This window comes from Scyliorhinus torazame, chromosome 27 (genome assembly GCF_047496885.1).
Source record: "Scyliorhinus torazame isolate Kashiwa2021f chromosome 27, sScyTor2.1, whole genome shotgun sequence".
Classification (NCBI taxonomy): domain Eukaryota; kingdom Metazoa; phylum Chordata; class Chondrichthyes; order Carcharhiniformes; family Scyliorhinidae; genus Scyliorhinus; species Scyliorhinus torazame.
The window spans coordinates 14,388,727-14,404,512 of record NC_092733.1 but is presented as its reverse complement, the minus strand read 5'-3'; the positions used below and the strand labels follow the sequence as shown (position 1 = coordinate 14,404,512).

The window sequence follows — 15,786 nt, the reverse complement described above, 5'->3', positions numbered from 1 at the left end:
TGTTGAGAGGGAAAGAGTATTAACACCTGAGCGATGGGGGCCTGACAACATTCAGTGCCTGGGCAACGGGCACATCAGTGAAGTTAAATAAAGGGCTGCTAGCATCGACGTAAACACACTCCAACATGCAACTGGATTTTCAGGGAATCAACTACGAAGCCTGGTAATGTGAGAGGGAAAGGACCTTGACTGTTGCGAGTCCATTAACTGGAAGAGCAGCAAGTCCATTAAACATTAACTTGGGAGTTTCCTTTAAGAAATGAAATCTGTTCACATGACCTGATTTTGGAGTGAGTTCTTATTAATAATCTACTGCCTGTAGTAGTTCTGGTTAGTCATTCAACAGCCGCAGTAAGAGACACCCACACCTTGCAGGAGAAAGTCCTGGCATACTGCCAGTATACAATTATCGTGGGTGCGCTCGAATGGCCATGCTGCGCCCGAAAAGCGGCTCGCCGCGGCACAGCATGGCCGATTAAAGATGGGAGACACCGCTCCCGGGATCTTCCCGGATCGCAACGCCTTGAGAGATTGAATGTAAATCTCACCCATTGTGGGCAGGATAATGGGCAGGATCATTTTTTGGCAAATCCCCAGTTACTTGAGGCGTGACACCTATCTCCTTCGCCTTGTAGACCTCGGGCGAGTGTTGTTCAGAACTGGTCTTCAAAAATGGGAACCAAACAGAGTGGCACTCTTGAGGGTCTCCCAGGGGATTGGAGCCCCCCAGGTGCATGCCCATTGGGCAGGTTGGTACACTATCTCTGCTGGTGGCACTGCCAGCCTGGCACCATGCCAGTGCTACCTGGGTGCAAGCCTGGCACTGCCAAGGTTCCAATGTGGCACTGCCAGCTGGAAGGGGCACTGCCGGGTAACCAGGTTGGCACTGCCAAGGTGCCATTGTTTATGTGCTGGCGATCAGATTGGGGGTACCGCGTGGGTGTTGGAGGGGGGGGTCGCATCAGGAGCCTAGGAGATCAGGATGTCATTTAAAAATGGCATACCGATCTCTCACTACACTGGGGAGTTCCGGTGAGCAGAGCTCCTCAGTGTAGAAAACGGGGCTATGTGCGGCCTTGGCCGCGCGTTCCCCGCTAAGGCCCCTTATTTACCGCGAGTGCTGTTTTATAGACATATGTTTGCCGGCACTGCAAGGGAGGGGAAACATGCGGCTAAACGCGCTCACTATTGGACTTTGTTCCCATTTCGTTGAATAGTGCGCCAATTGTTAAGAGGTGGCTCTCCAGTAGTACTGCTGCCTCACGGCGCCGAGGACCCGGGTTCGATCCCGGCCCTGGGTCACTGTCCGTGTGGAGTTTGCACATTCTCCTCGTGTCTGCGTGGGTCTCACCCCCACAACCCAAAGATGTGCAGGTTAGGTAGATTGGCCGTGCTAAATTGCCCCTTAATTGGGAAAACAAAATAATTGGGTACTTTAAATATATATTTAAAAAACAGGTGGCTCTCAAACATTCGCAGCTCTTGGCCAATCAGTTTGACCCATCAATGAAGCCAACAGACGGAGCAGAACTTCAGTTATTGCTCTTCAATTTTGATCTTTATCTCAGTCTCGACCTTTGATCTTTATCTCAGTCTCGACCTTTGATCTTTATCTCAGTCTCGACCTTTGATCTTTATCTTGGATAACAACTGCACGGGTCACCTAAAGCAAGACCCATTTACTCAACCACAACATTCAACTGAATTATTAGTATTTTCTAGCTTGGTTTTTAATTTAGTTGTGAATGAATACAACTATGGTTGCTCTGACACTGGTTTCTTGATGCTCCGACAGTATTCTTCATTTCTTGAAGAGACTTTCTAAAGAGAATGCTTTCAAATGATCCACAGGTGATCTCGGACTCAGTCAGTGATGTGTTCAACAGATGAATTCACCTTTGCTGCATTCATTTTGGGTTCAAAGTAAGGGAGGTCGATATTGGAGAATGGAATAAATCTTGCTGGAAGTTATCCAAGGTCAGGTACATTGTGGCTCAGATGTTAGCACTCTCTCTGCACACAGTCAGAAGGTTGTGGCTTCAAGCCCCACTCCAGAGACCAGGGGCGAGATTCTCCGACCCCCCGCCGGGTCGGAGAATCGCGGGGGGCTGGCGTGAATCCCGCCCCCGCCGGTTGCCGAAGTCTCCACCACCGGATATTCGGCGGGGGCGGGAATCACGCCGCGCCGGTTGGCGGGCCCCCCCGCTCGATTCTCCGGCCCGGATGGGCCGAAGTCCCGCCACTAAAATGCCTGTCTCGCTGGCGTATATCAAACCACCTACCTTACCGGCGGGACAAGGCGGCGCGGGCGGGCTCCGGGGTCCTGGGGTGCCCCCACAGTGGCCTGGCCCGCGATCGGGGCCCACCGATCCGCGGGCGGACCTGTGCCATGGGGGCACTCTTTCCCTTCCGCCTTCGCCACGGCTCCACCATGGCGGAGGCGGAAGAGACTCCCTCCACTGCGCATGCGCGGGAATGCCGTCAGCGGCCGCTAATGCTCCCGCGCATGCGCCACCCAGAGATATCATTTCCGCGCCAGCTGGCGGGGCACCAAAGGCCTTTTCCGCCAGCTGGCGGGGCGGAAATTCGTCCGGCGTCAACCTAGCCCCTCAATGTTGGGGCTCGGCCCCCAAAGGTGCGGAGCATTCCGCACCTTTGGGGCGGCGCGATGCCCGTCTGATTTGCGCCGTTTTGGGCACCAGTCGGCGGACATCGCGCCGTTTCCGGAGAATTTCGCCCCAGAGCACAAACTCTAGTTGCCATTCCAGTGCCGCACTGAGGGAGTGCTGCATCGCCGGACGTGCCGTCTTCTGGACGAGCTGTTCAACTGAGGCTCTCCATCTACTCTCTCAGGCGGACATAACGGATCCCCAACAGCGACTATTTCAAAGAAAATCAGGGGAGTTCTCTCTTGGTCGATATTTATCCCCAAATCATCACAACTAGATTATCTGGTCGTTATTACAATGTTATTTGCAGGAACCTGTATGCAAATGGATTGCTGCATTTCCTACAATGCAACGCTTCAAATTTACTCGACGGATTGTAAAACGCCTTGGGTTATGAAAGGTGCTATATAAATCCAAATTTTTGCTCTGTAGATGCAAATCTATTCGACCCAATAGTGGACCTCCACCCCCAAACTGAGGAGCAGTCTGATAATTTCCAATTTACCACACCAGTCATCCTTTGGGTGAGTTGCCAATTTAAATCCAACTTTTGGTACATTTGGAGTGACTCCATACTGAGGGCCGACACCGATTCTCTGCTAGGTTGACGCTGCCCAAATTCTTGCGTGACAGGCCTATCGGACTCACCTCTCAGTGCAGTCTGGAATGTTGTTCTCACAGTGCAGCCCGTTAAAGCCAGGTTTACAGGTACAGGTGTAGCTGTTGACGTAATCCGTGCAGGTGCCTCCATTGCGGCACGGGTTGCTCTGACATTCGTTGATCTCGTCAGCGCACCGGGCGCCGGCAAAGCCCGGCAGGCAGTTACAAACAAAGGAGTTAATTTGATCCAGACAGGCACCGCCATTCAGACAGGGATCTGGGGAAGATGAAAGTAGCAATTAATATCTTACAGCAGAGCTGGATTGGAAAGATGAAGACTGAAAGAATTTAGATTTCTATACTGACATTCACAAACAACTGGTGTGGTGGAAGATGGGGAAACACAGGAGCACGCAACATTCCTACAAACAGAAAAGTGGTAAATAACGTCATCTTTTTTGAGTAGGGCAGCACGGTGGGGCAGTGGGTTAGCCCTGTTGCCTCACGGCGCCGAGGTCCCAGGTTCGATCCCGGCTCTGGGTCACTGTCCGTGTGGAGTTTGCACATTCTCCCCGTGTTTGCGTGGGTTTCGCCCCCACAACCTAAAGATGTGCAGGCTAGGTGGATTGGCCACGCTAAATTGCCCCTTAATTGGAAAAAATGAATTGGATACTCTAAATTATTATTTTTTTAAAATAATAAATCTTTTCTTGAGTAATATTGATTAAGGGATAAATATTGGTGGAGACATCAGGGAGATTGTCCCTGCTCGCCTTCAAAATATGAGGGGACAGACATGATCTCAGGTTAATATCCCATCAGTACACCACTGGAGATTGAGTCTAAATTCTGTGCGGAAGTCTCTGGAGTGGGACTTCACAACTTGAAAACAGTGAGATACAATGCAACCACAGCAACCTCCATTTATGTAGTGTCTTTAACATAGAAACATGTCCTAAACCGCTTCACAGAAGTGTAACCAGAACCAAAATTGATACTGAACCAAACAAGGAGACATCTCGAGGGGTAATGAGAAATGAGTCACGGTGGTAGGCTGTAAGGAGGGCCTCAAAGGAGGACGGGGAGCTAGCGATGTGTCAGAAGGTCAATCTAGAGCCTGGGGCCGATGCAGGCTTGTCTGACAATGGTCATGTGAAGGAATTTCTGGATGCACAAGCGGTCAGGGCTAGAAGTAATATAAGAGTTCTTATGGAGCTGGAGGAAGTCACGTAGATAGGGAGAGCCGAGGCCATGGAGCGATTTGAACACAAGGATGAGAATTTTATTCAGGATAGTGTCCTAGGCCCAACCATCCTCAGCTGCTTCATCAATGACCGCCCTTCCATCATAAGGGCAGAAGTGGGGAAGTCAGGGCAGCACGGTGGCGCAGTGGTAGCACGGCAGTCTCACGGCGCCGAGGTCCCAGGTTCGATCCCGGCTCTGGGTCACTGTCCGGGTGGAGTTTGCACATTCTCCCCGTGTTTGCGTGGGTTTCACCCCCACAACCCAAAGATGTGCAGAGTAGGTGGATTGGCCACGCTAAATTGTCCCTTAATTGGAAAAAATGAATTGGGTGCTCTAAATTTTTTTTAAAAAGAAGTGGGGATGTTTGCTGGTGACTGCACAATGTTCAGCACCATTCGCGACTTCTCAGATACTGAAGCAGTCCCTGTCCAAATGCAGCGAGACCGGGGCAATATCCAGGCTTGGGCTGACAAGTGGCAAGTAACATTTGTGCTACACAAGTGTCAGCCAATGACCATCTGGGTAGCACAGTGTGTAGCACTGTTGCTCCACAGCTCCAGGGTCCGCGGTTCGATTCCCGGCTTGGGTCACTGTCTGGCGTGTCTGCATGTTCTCCCTGTGTCTGTGTGGGTTTCCTCCGGGTGCTCCGGTTTCCTCCCACAAGTCCCGAAAGACATGCTGTTAGGTAATTTGGACATTCTGAATTCTCCCTCAGTGTACCCAAACAGGTGCCCGAATGTGGCGACTAGGAGCTTTTCACAGTAACTCCATTGCAGTGTTAATGTAAGCCTACTTGTGACAATAAAGATTATTATCTTCTACAAGAGAGGATCTAACCATCACCCTTGACATTCAATGGCATTACCATCACTGAATCCCCCAAAGCAACATCCTGGGGAATTACTATTGATCAGAAACTGAACTGTAGCCAGATTAATATTGTGGCTACCAGGGCAGGTCAGAGGCTAGGAATCCTACGGCGAGTAACTCACCTCCTGACCCTCTCAAAGCCTGACCACTATCTACAAGGCACAGTTAGGAATCTAATGGAATACTCTCCACTTACCTGGATGAGTGCAGCTCCAACAAAACCCAAGAAGCTCAACACCATCCAGCACAAAGCAGCCCCCTTGATTGCTCCCCCTTCCATAAACATTCAATCCCTCCACCACCGACACACAGTCGCTGCTGTGTGTACCATTCACAAGATGCACTGCAGTAACTCATCAAGGTTCCTTAGACAGCACCTTCCAAACCCACGACCACTACCATGTGGAAGGACAAGAGCAGCAGATACCTGGGAACACCACCACCAGGAGGTTCCCCTCCAAGTCACTCACCCTCCTGACTTGGAAATATATCACCACTCCTTCAATGTCATTGGGGCAACATCCTGGAACTCCCTCCCTAACAGCACAGTGGGTGTACCTACACCTCAAGGACTGCAGCGGTTCAAGAAGGCAGCTCACCACCACCTTCTGAAGGACAACTAGGGATGGGCAATAAATGCCGGCCTAACCAGCGATGCCTACATTCCGTAAATGAATTAAACAATTTTTAAAATCTGGCTTGGATACAGGCTGTGGCCCTTATCAACCGAGACAGTGTTTTGTAATTCATTCACACAATGCGGGCTGCATTGGCAAGGCCACTATTTATTGCCCATCTTAATGAGTCACCCTTTTTTAATATAACTGTGCGACATTCTCAGTCTGGGACAGTCAAGAATCAACTACATCGCTGAGGGTCTGGAGTGACATCTAGGTCAGACCGGATAAGGACGGCAGATTTCCTTCCCTGAAGGACATCAGTGAACCAGGTCAGTGTTTTATGGGATCATTCATGGTCACCTTTATGGATATCAGATTTTCATTTGGGAATTACCTAATTAACTAAACTTAAATTCCCCAGATGCTCTGGTGGGAACTGAACTCAGGCCTGACATGCAGGCATTAAAAACCAGCCACTAACATCAAAGACATTTTACTGCAGCTCTAGTAAATACTTACTGGGAGTACAGTCATTGATGTCCATTTCACAGTCACGACCTGCGAAGCCTGGTTGACACGCACAGATATAGTTTCCCTGTGTGTTGGTGCAAGAGCCTCGATTCCTGCAGGGGTTGGCTGCACACTCATCGACATCCACTTGGCAGCTCCGTCCTGAAGTGTTAGGAGAGAGACAGAGACAGAAAGCGGTAAGGAACACCGACCATGCCCTCCGATTGTCAGCGCGTCTTCACCGTGCTAAAAATACCCGTCTTCGTACCGCGCAGCCGTCTGAGGTTTCACTGTCTTGTTACCTTGCCATCCCTCTGCACAGGTGCACACAAAACCCTCATAGTCCAGAGTGTGGTCACAGATGCCTCCATTCGCACATGGGTTGGGCGAACATGGAACCAGCACGTTCTCACAGTTTGGTCCTGTGGGAAGACAGGGCAGCAAATTTCACAGGTGGATTATTGCAATAAATAACAATGTGCTAACAGGGCTCACTCCTTAAAACTGCTCGAATTCTGCCTGCCCAGGAAGGCCCCTCTGGATGGAGGTGTGCACAGAGATCAACTCTCTTTACCTGAATTCGAAGTGAGTGACAAAGAAAACCAGGGCAGAAATTTGGTGTTTGATTTCTATGCTGCCAACAGCCGTTTCCTGAAGGGTGGCGGAAGCAGATTTAATAGAATCTTTTAAAAAGGAATCAACGAATAACTTAAAGGGGAAACATTTGCAGAGATCTGGGAAAGAGCAGGGAATGGGACTAATCAGAGAGCTCTTTCAAAGAGCTGGCGCAAGCCCGAAGCTCTGAATGTCTCCTTCCGTGCTATGATTCTACAGTTTGAAGGATCCCGTGAAAATGTGGGCTTCCTTCATTCGTTGTTGGCAAAGCAAGACCAAAACAATGATTAACACTTTTGCCAACAACAATAACCAGAACTACTAACTGGTAAACAGTTTGTAACTGAGTGACGTAACCTGAGGGTGTATGTGTGGATACAAGAAAACAGATTCAACCTCACAACATCGCCCAGTCCTCATATTTCACCAAGGGCTATGCGAGTTGGCCCTGATTCGCCTTTCCCTGCCTTACCTGAATGTCGAGCCAAGATGCCTGCAGGGGAGGGGAAGACCAGGAGGTTACAGAGTTGGACCCACATACTATCATGTCCATGATGCCATTCTCCAAGAGCTTGGTGTAACTGATGCAATGCCCAGCATCCTCCGAGCTCTTAGTCTGTTTAAGTGGCCCAGTCTACGGTCAAGATTTGCTTGGACGCCAATATTTCCGTAATGAACAGTTTGGGTAGGTGAAGCCCACAATCTCGCCACGATCCAAAACTTAACCATCTGAATAACTAAATGGTGAATAGGACACTGTGGGGCAAACGACCCTCTCTCTCTTCTTGTTTGTGGGTAGTGGAAGGGGTTCCATCACATCTAAAGTCACGACAGAAACAGGCAACAATGGACACCTTGATCAGAGGCGCTAAACTATTGAACAGGTTGATTTACAGCAGTAAATAGTGACAATAACATTTGGTGACCACAATATTGCGTCTGTAGCGGGGGAAGTGGCATAATCAGACTTTCTCCCTCCAGGCCTGGACGTGAGGTCACTGGAAGCTCAGAAGTGTTCCTGTATTCACTCCTGATAATAAAATAGTCACGGTAAAATCCTGAACCGTCTAAAATGGCACTGAAATCTGCAAACAGATTCCCAACTAAAAAAGCCAGCAACGGCACAAGAATCCTGATGATTCAGGGCAAGACCTTTTCTGAAAGTAATAAGCTATCTTGTTAGGTTTACAGAGGCTGAGTCACCCACACGCTCCACAGCAAGACAACCAAACTCAGCAAAAGTTGGCAAGTCCTGTCGTATTTACAGCCGAAGACGGCTTTGATCTAAAAGCCGTGTCCTTGCGCGTAGCCATGCGTTCTATTTACAAAACAATCCAGTATATTCAACTGATGAGCGACTCATATTAATCATTAACGGGAAGCATTCCAATGGTACCAATTGCAAGTAAAACATTAGCGTGCCAGAATGCTTCGCCCCCGACAGCGTTCTAACCCGGTCATGTAGCGACAGGACCTTGCAACATGACCCTTTGCATCTCTGAGCTGCTTATTAATGAAGACCGCTGAGGGTGCTATTAAAAAGCAACGTCAAAAGAACAAATCTCTTTTTATTGTTGCAGTGACTACTAAGATGATCAGAGTTTATTAAATTGGACTCTTACCTGTATAAGGCAGTTTGCACAGACAAGTGTAACTAGCAATCCCATCCACACAGCTTGCTTTGTTTAAGCAAGGATTTGACGCACAATCATTGATGTTGACTTGGCAATGCTGGCCTGCATAAAGAAATAAAATCGCATTGTTCAGTTAGACCAGGGCTTGTAAGTGGCTGAGCAATATCCAGGTTTAGAGGCACTTGGCTGAGGAAGAAGGTGAAATAAAGAGCACACACAATATATTGTAGTAACAAAAGTATTGCTTGTGTAAAAGAACAGAGGGCAATTAGGGATGGGTAATAAATGCTGGCCATGAAACATTTTTGAAAAATTCTTTAAGCAGTGAGTTGTAATAATGAGGAACTGCTGAGGCGCTGCTTGAAAGGATAGTGGCAGCAGATTCAACGACAACTTTTTAAAATAGTAATAGGGCAGAGGTTTAAGGTCCGTGGGGCAAAGTTTAACGGAGACGTGCGAGGCAGGATTTTACACAGAGGGTGGTGAGTGCCTGGAACGCGTTGCCAGCGGAGGTTGTGGAGGCAGATACAAAAGGCATCTCGACAAATACATGGATAGGATGGGTATTGAGGGATTCGGCACTAGGAAGTGCTGAGGGGTTTGGCCAAGGGTGGTATCATGACCAGTACAGGCTTGGAGGGCCGAAGGGCCTGTTCCTGTGCTGTACTTTTCTTCATTTAAAAATTGAGAAGCAGATATTTGCAGGACAATGGGAAAAAACACTGGCAAGTGGGATTAATTGGAGTTCATTCAAAGAACTGGCACAGGTGCAGTGGGCTGAATGGTTGCCTTCTGTGCTGATTGGTTAGATTTGTTTATATTTCAAATGAAGGCAGTGTTAGCTATATATTAAAACCATCAAGTTATCTTATCTTTACCACCTCATTGGATTAATGGACCAGGTGACAACGGTGTATAAGGAAGCTCAGATATATTTTACAATCTTAACATACCTCGAAAGCCCTCTTTGCATTTACAAATGTAGCCATTCACCAGGTCAGAACAGCTCCCTCCATTCTGGCAGGGATTGGATTCACACTCATCCTTGTCGATATCACAGTTCATTCCTGTCCATCCGGCCTCACAGCCACACCTGTACCTAAATTTTAATTGTTAGAATGTGAATATTAAAACAGACAAATAAGGCAAGTAGGAAAAAAAACTGGCTTCAGATTCAAGAATGTGAAGTGGTGGAGAGGAGAGTGAGAGGAAGGAGAGAGAGAGACAGAATACACACAGCCAGAGAGGGCAAGAGAGAAGAAAGACAGAGCGGGAAAAGGGAGAGCAGGGATAGAGAGGAAGGAGGGAGACATAAAAGGGAGAAGGGAGAGCGCAAGGGAGAGAGAAAGACACACACACACACACACAGACACAGACACTCACACACACACAGACTCAATCACAGACACACACACAGACACATACACAGACAGACAGACAGACACACACACACAGACACACTCATACATACACACACACAGACACACACACACACACACATACTCATACACAAACCGACACGCACACAGCCACACACTCATACACAGACAGACACACACACAGACACATACCGATAAGACACACACACAGACAAACACTCATACACAGGCAAACATACACACAGACACACACTCATACACAGACAGACAGACACATACACAGACAAACACACACACAGATAAGACATGCACAGACAGACACGCACACAGACAGACACACACACACAGACACATACCGATAAGACACACACAGACAAACACACACACAGATAAGACGTGCACAGACAGACACGCACAGACAGGCACGCACACAGACACTGACAGACACATACACAGACAGACACGCACGCAGACACAGATACAGATAAGACACACACACAGACAGACACGCACACAGACAGACAATGTTTAATACAAGGAAAGATTGAACATTCCCATTGAATCAGTTGGTGCATTATCCACAAATCCAAAAATTAGGTGCATTATCCACAAAGAACCAGCAGCGTGAAATGTTCATTCATTTGAGTTAGTCGTCTGCTGGTTTAAAAGCTACAGCTAGTCTCAGTACTGTAAGGTGAGGGCAGAGTAGGCAGGATTTCAGCTCCCGATTGTGGACCTGTGAACCCGCTGCTAGGCCACACAATGAGGCATGAATTACATGCGATTCTAATTCCTCCTGCAATCCACTGAAGCCTGGAACTTGGCGTATGGGGTCAGGCATTAACACAGGCGATTGTGAGGGCATACAGAAGGAACACAGGAACTAACACCACAGGAGCCAACACCTTCAGGAGATCAGGAGGAGTAGGACGTAAATATTTAAGAGGCAATTTTAACCTAACCCACCCACCAGGAAACTGATTGGATTGTGTGCAATAAGGTTTTACACCGAGTGCCAATTTAATTCTCCATTGAAGATGGTGGAGAGTAACATTGGGCTCAGTTAAAATGACCTCGTTCAGTTTGTCAAGATATAACGGGGTGAACAAACATCAATGAGGAAAGAGCAGAACAGAGTACAGGGGGGCAGTCAAAGCAGAGCCACAGCTCCTGGGTTTTTTGGTTGCCTCACCCGTTGATGTCGTCGTGACAAGTCCCGTGGACACAGGGACTGCTGCTGCATTCGTCCACCTCGGAGTAACACAGGGGGTCGTGATAGCCATCCGGACAGAGGCAAGAGAAGCCGTCCTCGCCATCGACGCAGGTACCACCATTCCGACAAGGGCTTGAAGCGCACTCGTTTATTTCGAGGTTGCACTGTGGGCCTGAAAGAAGCAAGAGACTTGAATTGAAAAATTTATCGGGATTATCTCCAGCGCCTCCCAGGACCTTGCCGCCCTCATGTTTTCCAGTGAATGAGCTATTAAAAAAGTGTCGCTAACCACAGGACACAAATCCTGAGAGCTGTAAGCAGGTGTACTCACCTGTGAAGCCTGGTTTGCAGATACAATCGTAACGGTTAATACCATCCTGGCAGATCCCATAATCACACGGCTGACTGGCACAGTCATCATGATTAATCTCACAGTTGACACCTACAGTTAATGGGACAACGTCAATGAAATGGCATCACAGGTGAAAATCCAGAGACAGTCTATTCACTGTTACAGCACAATCCAGTGACAAGCTGGTACGGTTTAATACTGTTCAATATGGTGAACTGGTCACCTCCAGTCCATCTCATTACACACCATTGACAGGTATGTAGCCACCAACATTCCATTCTGCTCTAATAAAAATGCTCGCCTTAAACAAAATCAAGACTGAGAGAGAAAAATCTACAATTGCGCTGCAGGGTGTTTGTCACGGGTCAGGTGGGCAGAGCCTGCAAACTTCCCAGACCTCCCATTTGCTGAATCTGGGTGAGAACTAACCAAAACAGTTTTGATCCTCTCCGTTATCCTGCCGCTAAAATTACTCTGCCCCCGCTCAAAGACCCTCACATCCTTCCAAAAGGGGGGTGGCCAGAATTGTAATGTAATGCCTTCTTTGAGGCCTAACCAGAGCTTTTAAAAGGTTCACCACCATCACCACCAATTTTGTACCCAATACCTCTGTTTATGAAGCTTAAGATCCCATATGCTTTGCTAACCATTCTCTCAATATGTCCTTCAAAGATCTGCACACAAAATCCCCCAGGAACCACGACCCGGAACACTCTTTATAACTGTGCCATTAAGTCCATATTGCATCTCCCTATCCCTCCTGTCGAAGTGAATTACCTCACACTTTGCTGCGAAACTTGAAGATTCTTTCATTAAACTGTAATAGAGGGCGTCATTCTCTGACCTCCCGCCGGGTCGGAGAATGGCTGTTGGCTGCCGTGAATCCCGCCCCCGCCAAAGTCTCCGGTACCGGAGATTGGGCGGGGGCGGGAATCGGGCCGCGCCGGTTGGCGGGACCCCCCGCTCAATTCTCTACCCCGGATGGGCCGAAGTCCCGCCCAGAAATTGCCTGTCCCGCCGGCGTAAATCAACGCTGGTATTTACCGGCGGGACCAGGCGGCGTGGGTGGGCTCCGGGGTCCTGGGGGGGGGGGGGGGCGCGGGGCGATCTGACCCCGGGGGGTGCCCCCATGGTGGCCTGGCCCGCGATCGGGGCCCACCGCTCCGCGGGCGGGCCTGTGCCGTGGGGGCACTCTTTCCCTTCCGCCTCCGCCACGGCCTCCACCATGGCGGAGGCGGAAGAGACTCTCCCCACTGTGCATGCGCGGGAAACTGTCGGCGGCCGCTGACGCTCCCGCGCATGCGCCGCATTTCCGCGCCGGCTGGCGGGGCACCAAACGCCATTTCCGCCAGCTGGCGGGGCGGAAATCCCTCCGGCGCCGGCCTAGCCCCTCAATGTTGGGGCTCGGCCCCCAAAGATGCGGAGCATTCCGCACCTTTGGGCCGGCGCAATGCCCGTCTGATTGGCGCCGTTTTTGGCGCCAGTCGGCGGACATCGCGCCATTGGGGGAGAATTTCGCCCAGAGTGTCTGTTTCTTCGTTGCTTTTAAAAGGGCAGTTGGCAAGGCTGGAGGTGTAGGACAACGGGGAGAGCCAGCAATGGAGAGGGGACAGACAAAACAGACCCCAGTGCTTCAGCCCCCTCGGGGTTAGCCCTGAGCACTGCCTAGACGGTAGCCCAAGAGAGTCACTCACGCAACAGGGAGCAGTCAGACGTCTCGCAAGATCAAAACTGAGAGAGGAAGTGATAGCAACAGTGTAGGTCGGGGGTTTGGTTTTGATCTTTACCTGAAGTTCCCTGTTGGCAGTGGCAAAGGTATTCGTTAACCAGATCGATGCACTTGCCAGCGTTTTGACATGGGTTGCTATGGCACTCGTTGATCTGATTCTCGCAGCGGTAGCCAGTGTAGCCTGGCTCGCAATGGCACGTGAAGCTGGCAATGCCGTCAGTACATGTTCCGTGGTGGCAGGGGTCAGGGCTGCAGTCATCAATATTCCTCTCGCACAACTTCCCTTCAAAACCTGCAAGGGAAAAATAAATCAGCCAAAAACGAAAAGACCCCCGCAGCCCCTTGAATCTAACCCTCCACATCCCCTCGCCAAGACTTCACTTCTCAGTATGGTGGACAAGCTGCAGTTCCGGCAGTGACCACCATTCCTGGCTGGCATCGCTGAGACTGCAGAGATGCCAGACCTGCGATTTAGTTGTAGTCTCGAATTCTCCACGAGATTGTATGTGGAATTATCAGTAAAATTCTCTCTCTTTCTAACACTGCAGTACAATTGGGTCTGAAAAGATCACTGCTTTCAATGATACAATCCGAATGGATTCTAGTTACCAATGAACCAATCTCAAATTCTTGTCAACTTGAAGTGTATGAATCTCGACACCGAGCGTATAGGTGTGAATTTCCATATATATTTTCATGGCGTCAGTGTAGATTACACAGTGGCTGGAGGGAGAGTGGGGTGGGGGAATGAGGTAGCTTGTTTGAATATGGGTTTGGTTCTGGGAATGATGGGAGAGGGTATTCACACTGATGGTCATGTTGGTTGGGATGAAGCCTCAGGAGATGCTTTGCTGAGAGAAGGGGCATTAATCAGAGAATGACGGCGCGGACTGCTGTCCCCAGCTTGTGGTGAGAGCCAACATCATTCGGTCAGTCGGGGGAGACGGGAGGTTGATGTGAAACAATGCCACCGTAACCAGGGAAGACCAAGGACGAATAAAATGGAAAGACGGGGAATCCATGTGTGCAGGCTGAGGGCAAACTATTGGGGAAGGTTCACAAGACCCATCAGGCCAGTTCAGGACTACCTAGTCCATGTGGCTCAACTACACATTTGTCCATCGACCTTCTGGGTTAAAAGCTTTCATCAGTACAGGTAACATCCTGTCAGGATGCAATTCATACACATAGAAAATCCTGCATGTGTTCCTTTTAGAATTGTCTCTGATTGATTTATGAAATGTGCGTAATTTGTCTCCCGTTTCTGTCTGACAAATGGAGTGAATGTGAGAACCAATGTTTCTGCCTATGTGCCACCTCAGGACTGATCTGAGGCCCTGTGGCAGGGAGTAAAAAAAATAGTTTTGGGGGGTGGAAAAAAAAGCACAAACCTGCTATTGTTCAACAGAGTATTTGATGAGCTGTCGGCACAATAGACATCATATCCAATAGGCTTCCCTGGTGCCTGGGTCCAGATCCTGTGAATACTAATCAGGCTGGTCTGAACAATACAGCTTTATCTATTGAAGGGCCTTGTTAGTGTCAGTCCCTCAAGATGTTTTATTTTTCTTCGACTCATCTGAGTACAAATTTAACATCGTCTGAAAACTGGGCCAAAAAGCATCTCTCTAACTCCACAATTGGAATGAGGTAAATCATTGAATCAATAGCTGGAATTCGAGCAATTTAACAGAGGTTAATTATTTGGCAGTAGCGTCAGGTTCAATGTTGGTCCCGAATTTCCTTCATCTTATTTTGAGATTTGAGTAAAGGCAGCTCCAGCTAATGTGTGCACACCAGTTCATCCTGAAAGGTTTCATTCTGGAACTAATACCAGGCCGATAATATTCCAGCTACACAAATAACAAAGAAGTGGACTTGCTACTTCTTCACTGCTCACTCTCTCACCTGTCAGTCGCCATGATGGGTTCAGGAACCACTGAAAAAAACATGCCCCATTTTGAGCCAAGGGGTACCTACAGAGACTGCAGATTATCCGTATAAATTAGTTCCTGATTTTTCTCCACAGGATTGAAGGACAAATTACTTTAACACTTACTGCTCCCACCACTCAGTAAAATTTTATAAGCAGGTACAATCCATATGGTCAATTTCTCAGGTAAACCATGACCTCCGCCACTATGAAGGCATCACAAACAAAATTGGACCATGGATTTGAGGCGGCATGTGGTGCAGTGGCTAGCACTGGGACTAGAGTGCTGAGGACCCGGGTTCGAATCCCGGTCTTGGGTTACTGTCCGTGTGGAGTTTGCACATTTTCCTTCGGATTTCGGCGGCAGCGGTGCGCAGGGGCCTTCTGGGAGGTGAGTAGTGAATTTAAAAACTCTTA

General features: G+C 48.9%; 1 protein-coding gene across 1 annotated transcript in view; it reads right to left on the bottom strand.

Annotated features, from left to right (window-relative positions):
- The window catches only part of notch3 (notch receptor 3), a 248,761-nt gene that overhangs the window by 38,190 nt on the left and 194,785 nt on the right, over positions 1-15,786 (bottom strand). The window contains exons 11-18 of the mRNA XM_072490978.1: positions 13,495-13,728; positions 11,687-11,797; positions 11,335-11,527; positions 9,717-9,862; positions 8,752-8,865; positions 6,817-6,936; positions 6,524-6,676; positions 3,318-3,546 (exon numbers count right to left, since the gene is read on the bottom strand). Of these exons, the coding sequence (XP_072347079.1) occupies positions 3,318-3,546; positions 6,524-6,676; positions 6,817-6,936; positions 8,752-8,865; positions 9,717-9,862; positions 11,335-11,527; positions 11,687-11,797; positions 13,495-13,728 (1,300 nt within the window). The remainder of the gene's footprint in view (positions 1-3,317; positions 3,547-6,523; positions 6,677-6,816; positions 6,937-8,751; positions 8,866-9,716; positions 9,863-11,334; positions 11,528-11,686; positions 11,798-13,494; positions 13,729-15,786) is intronic.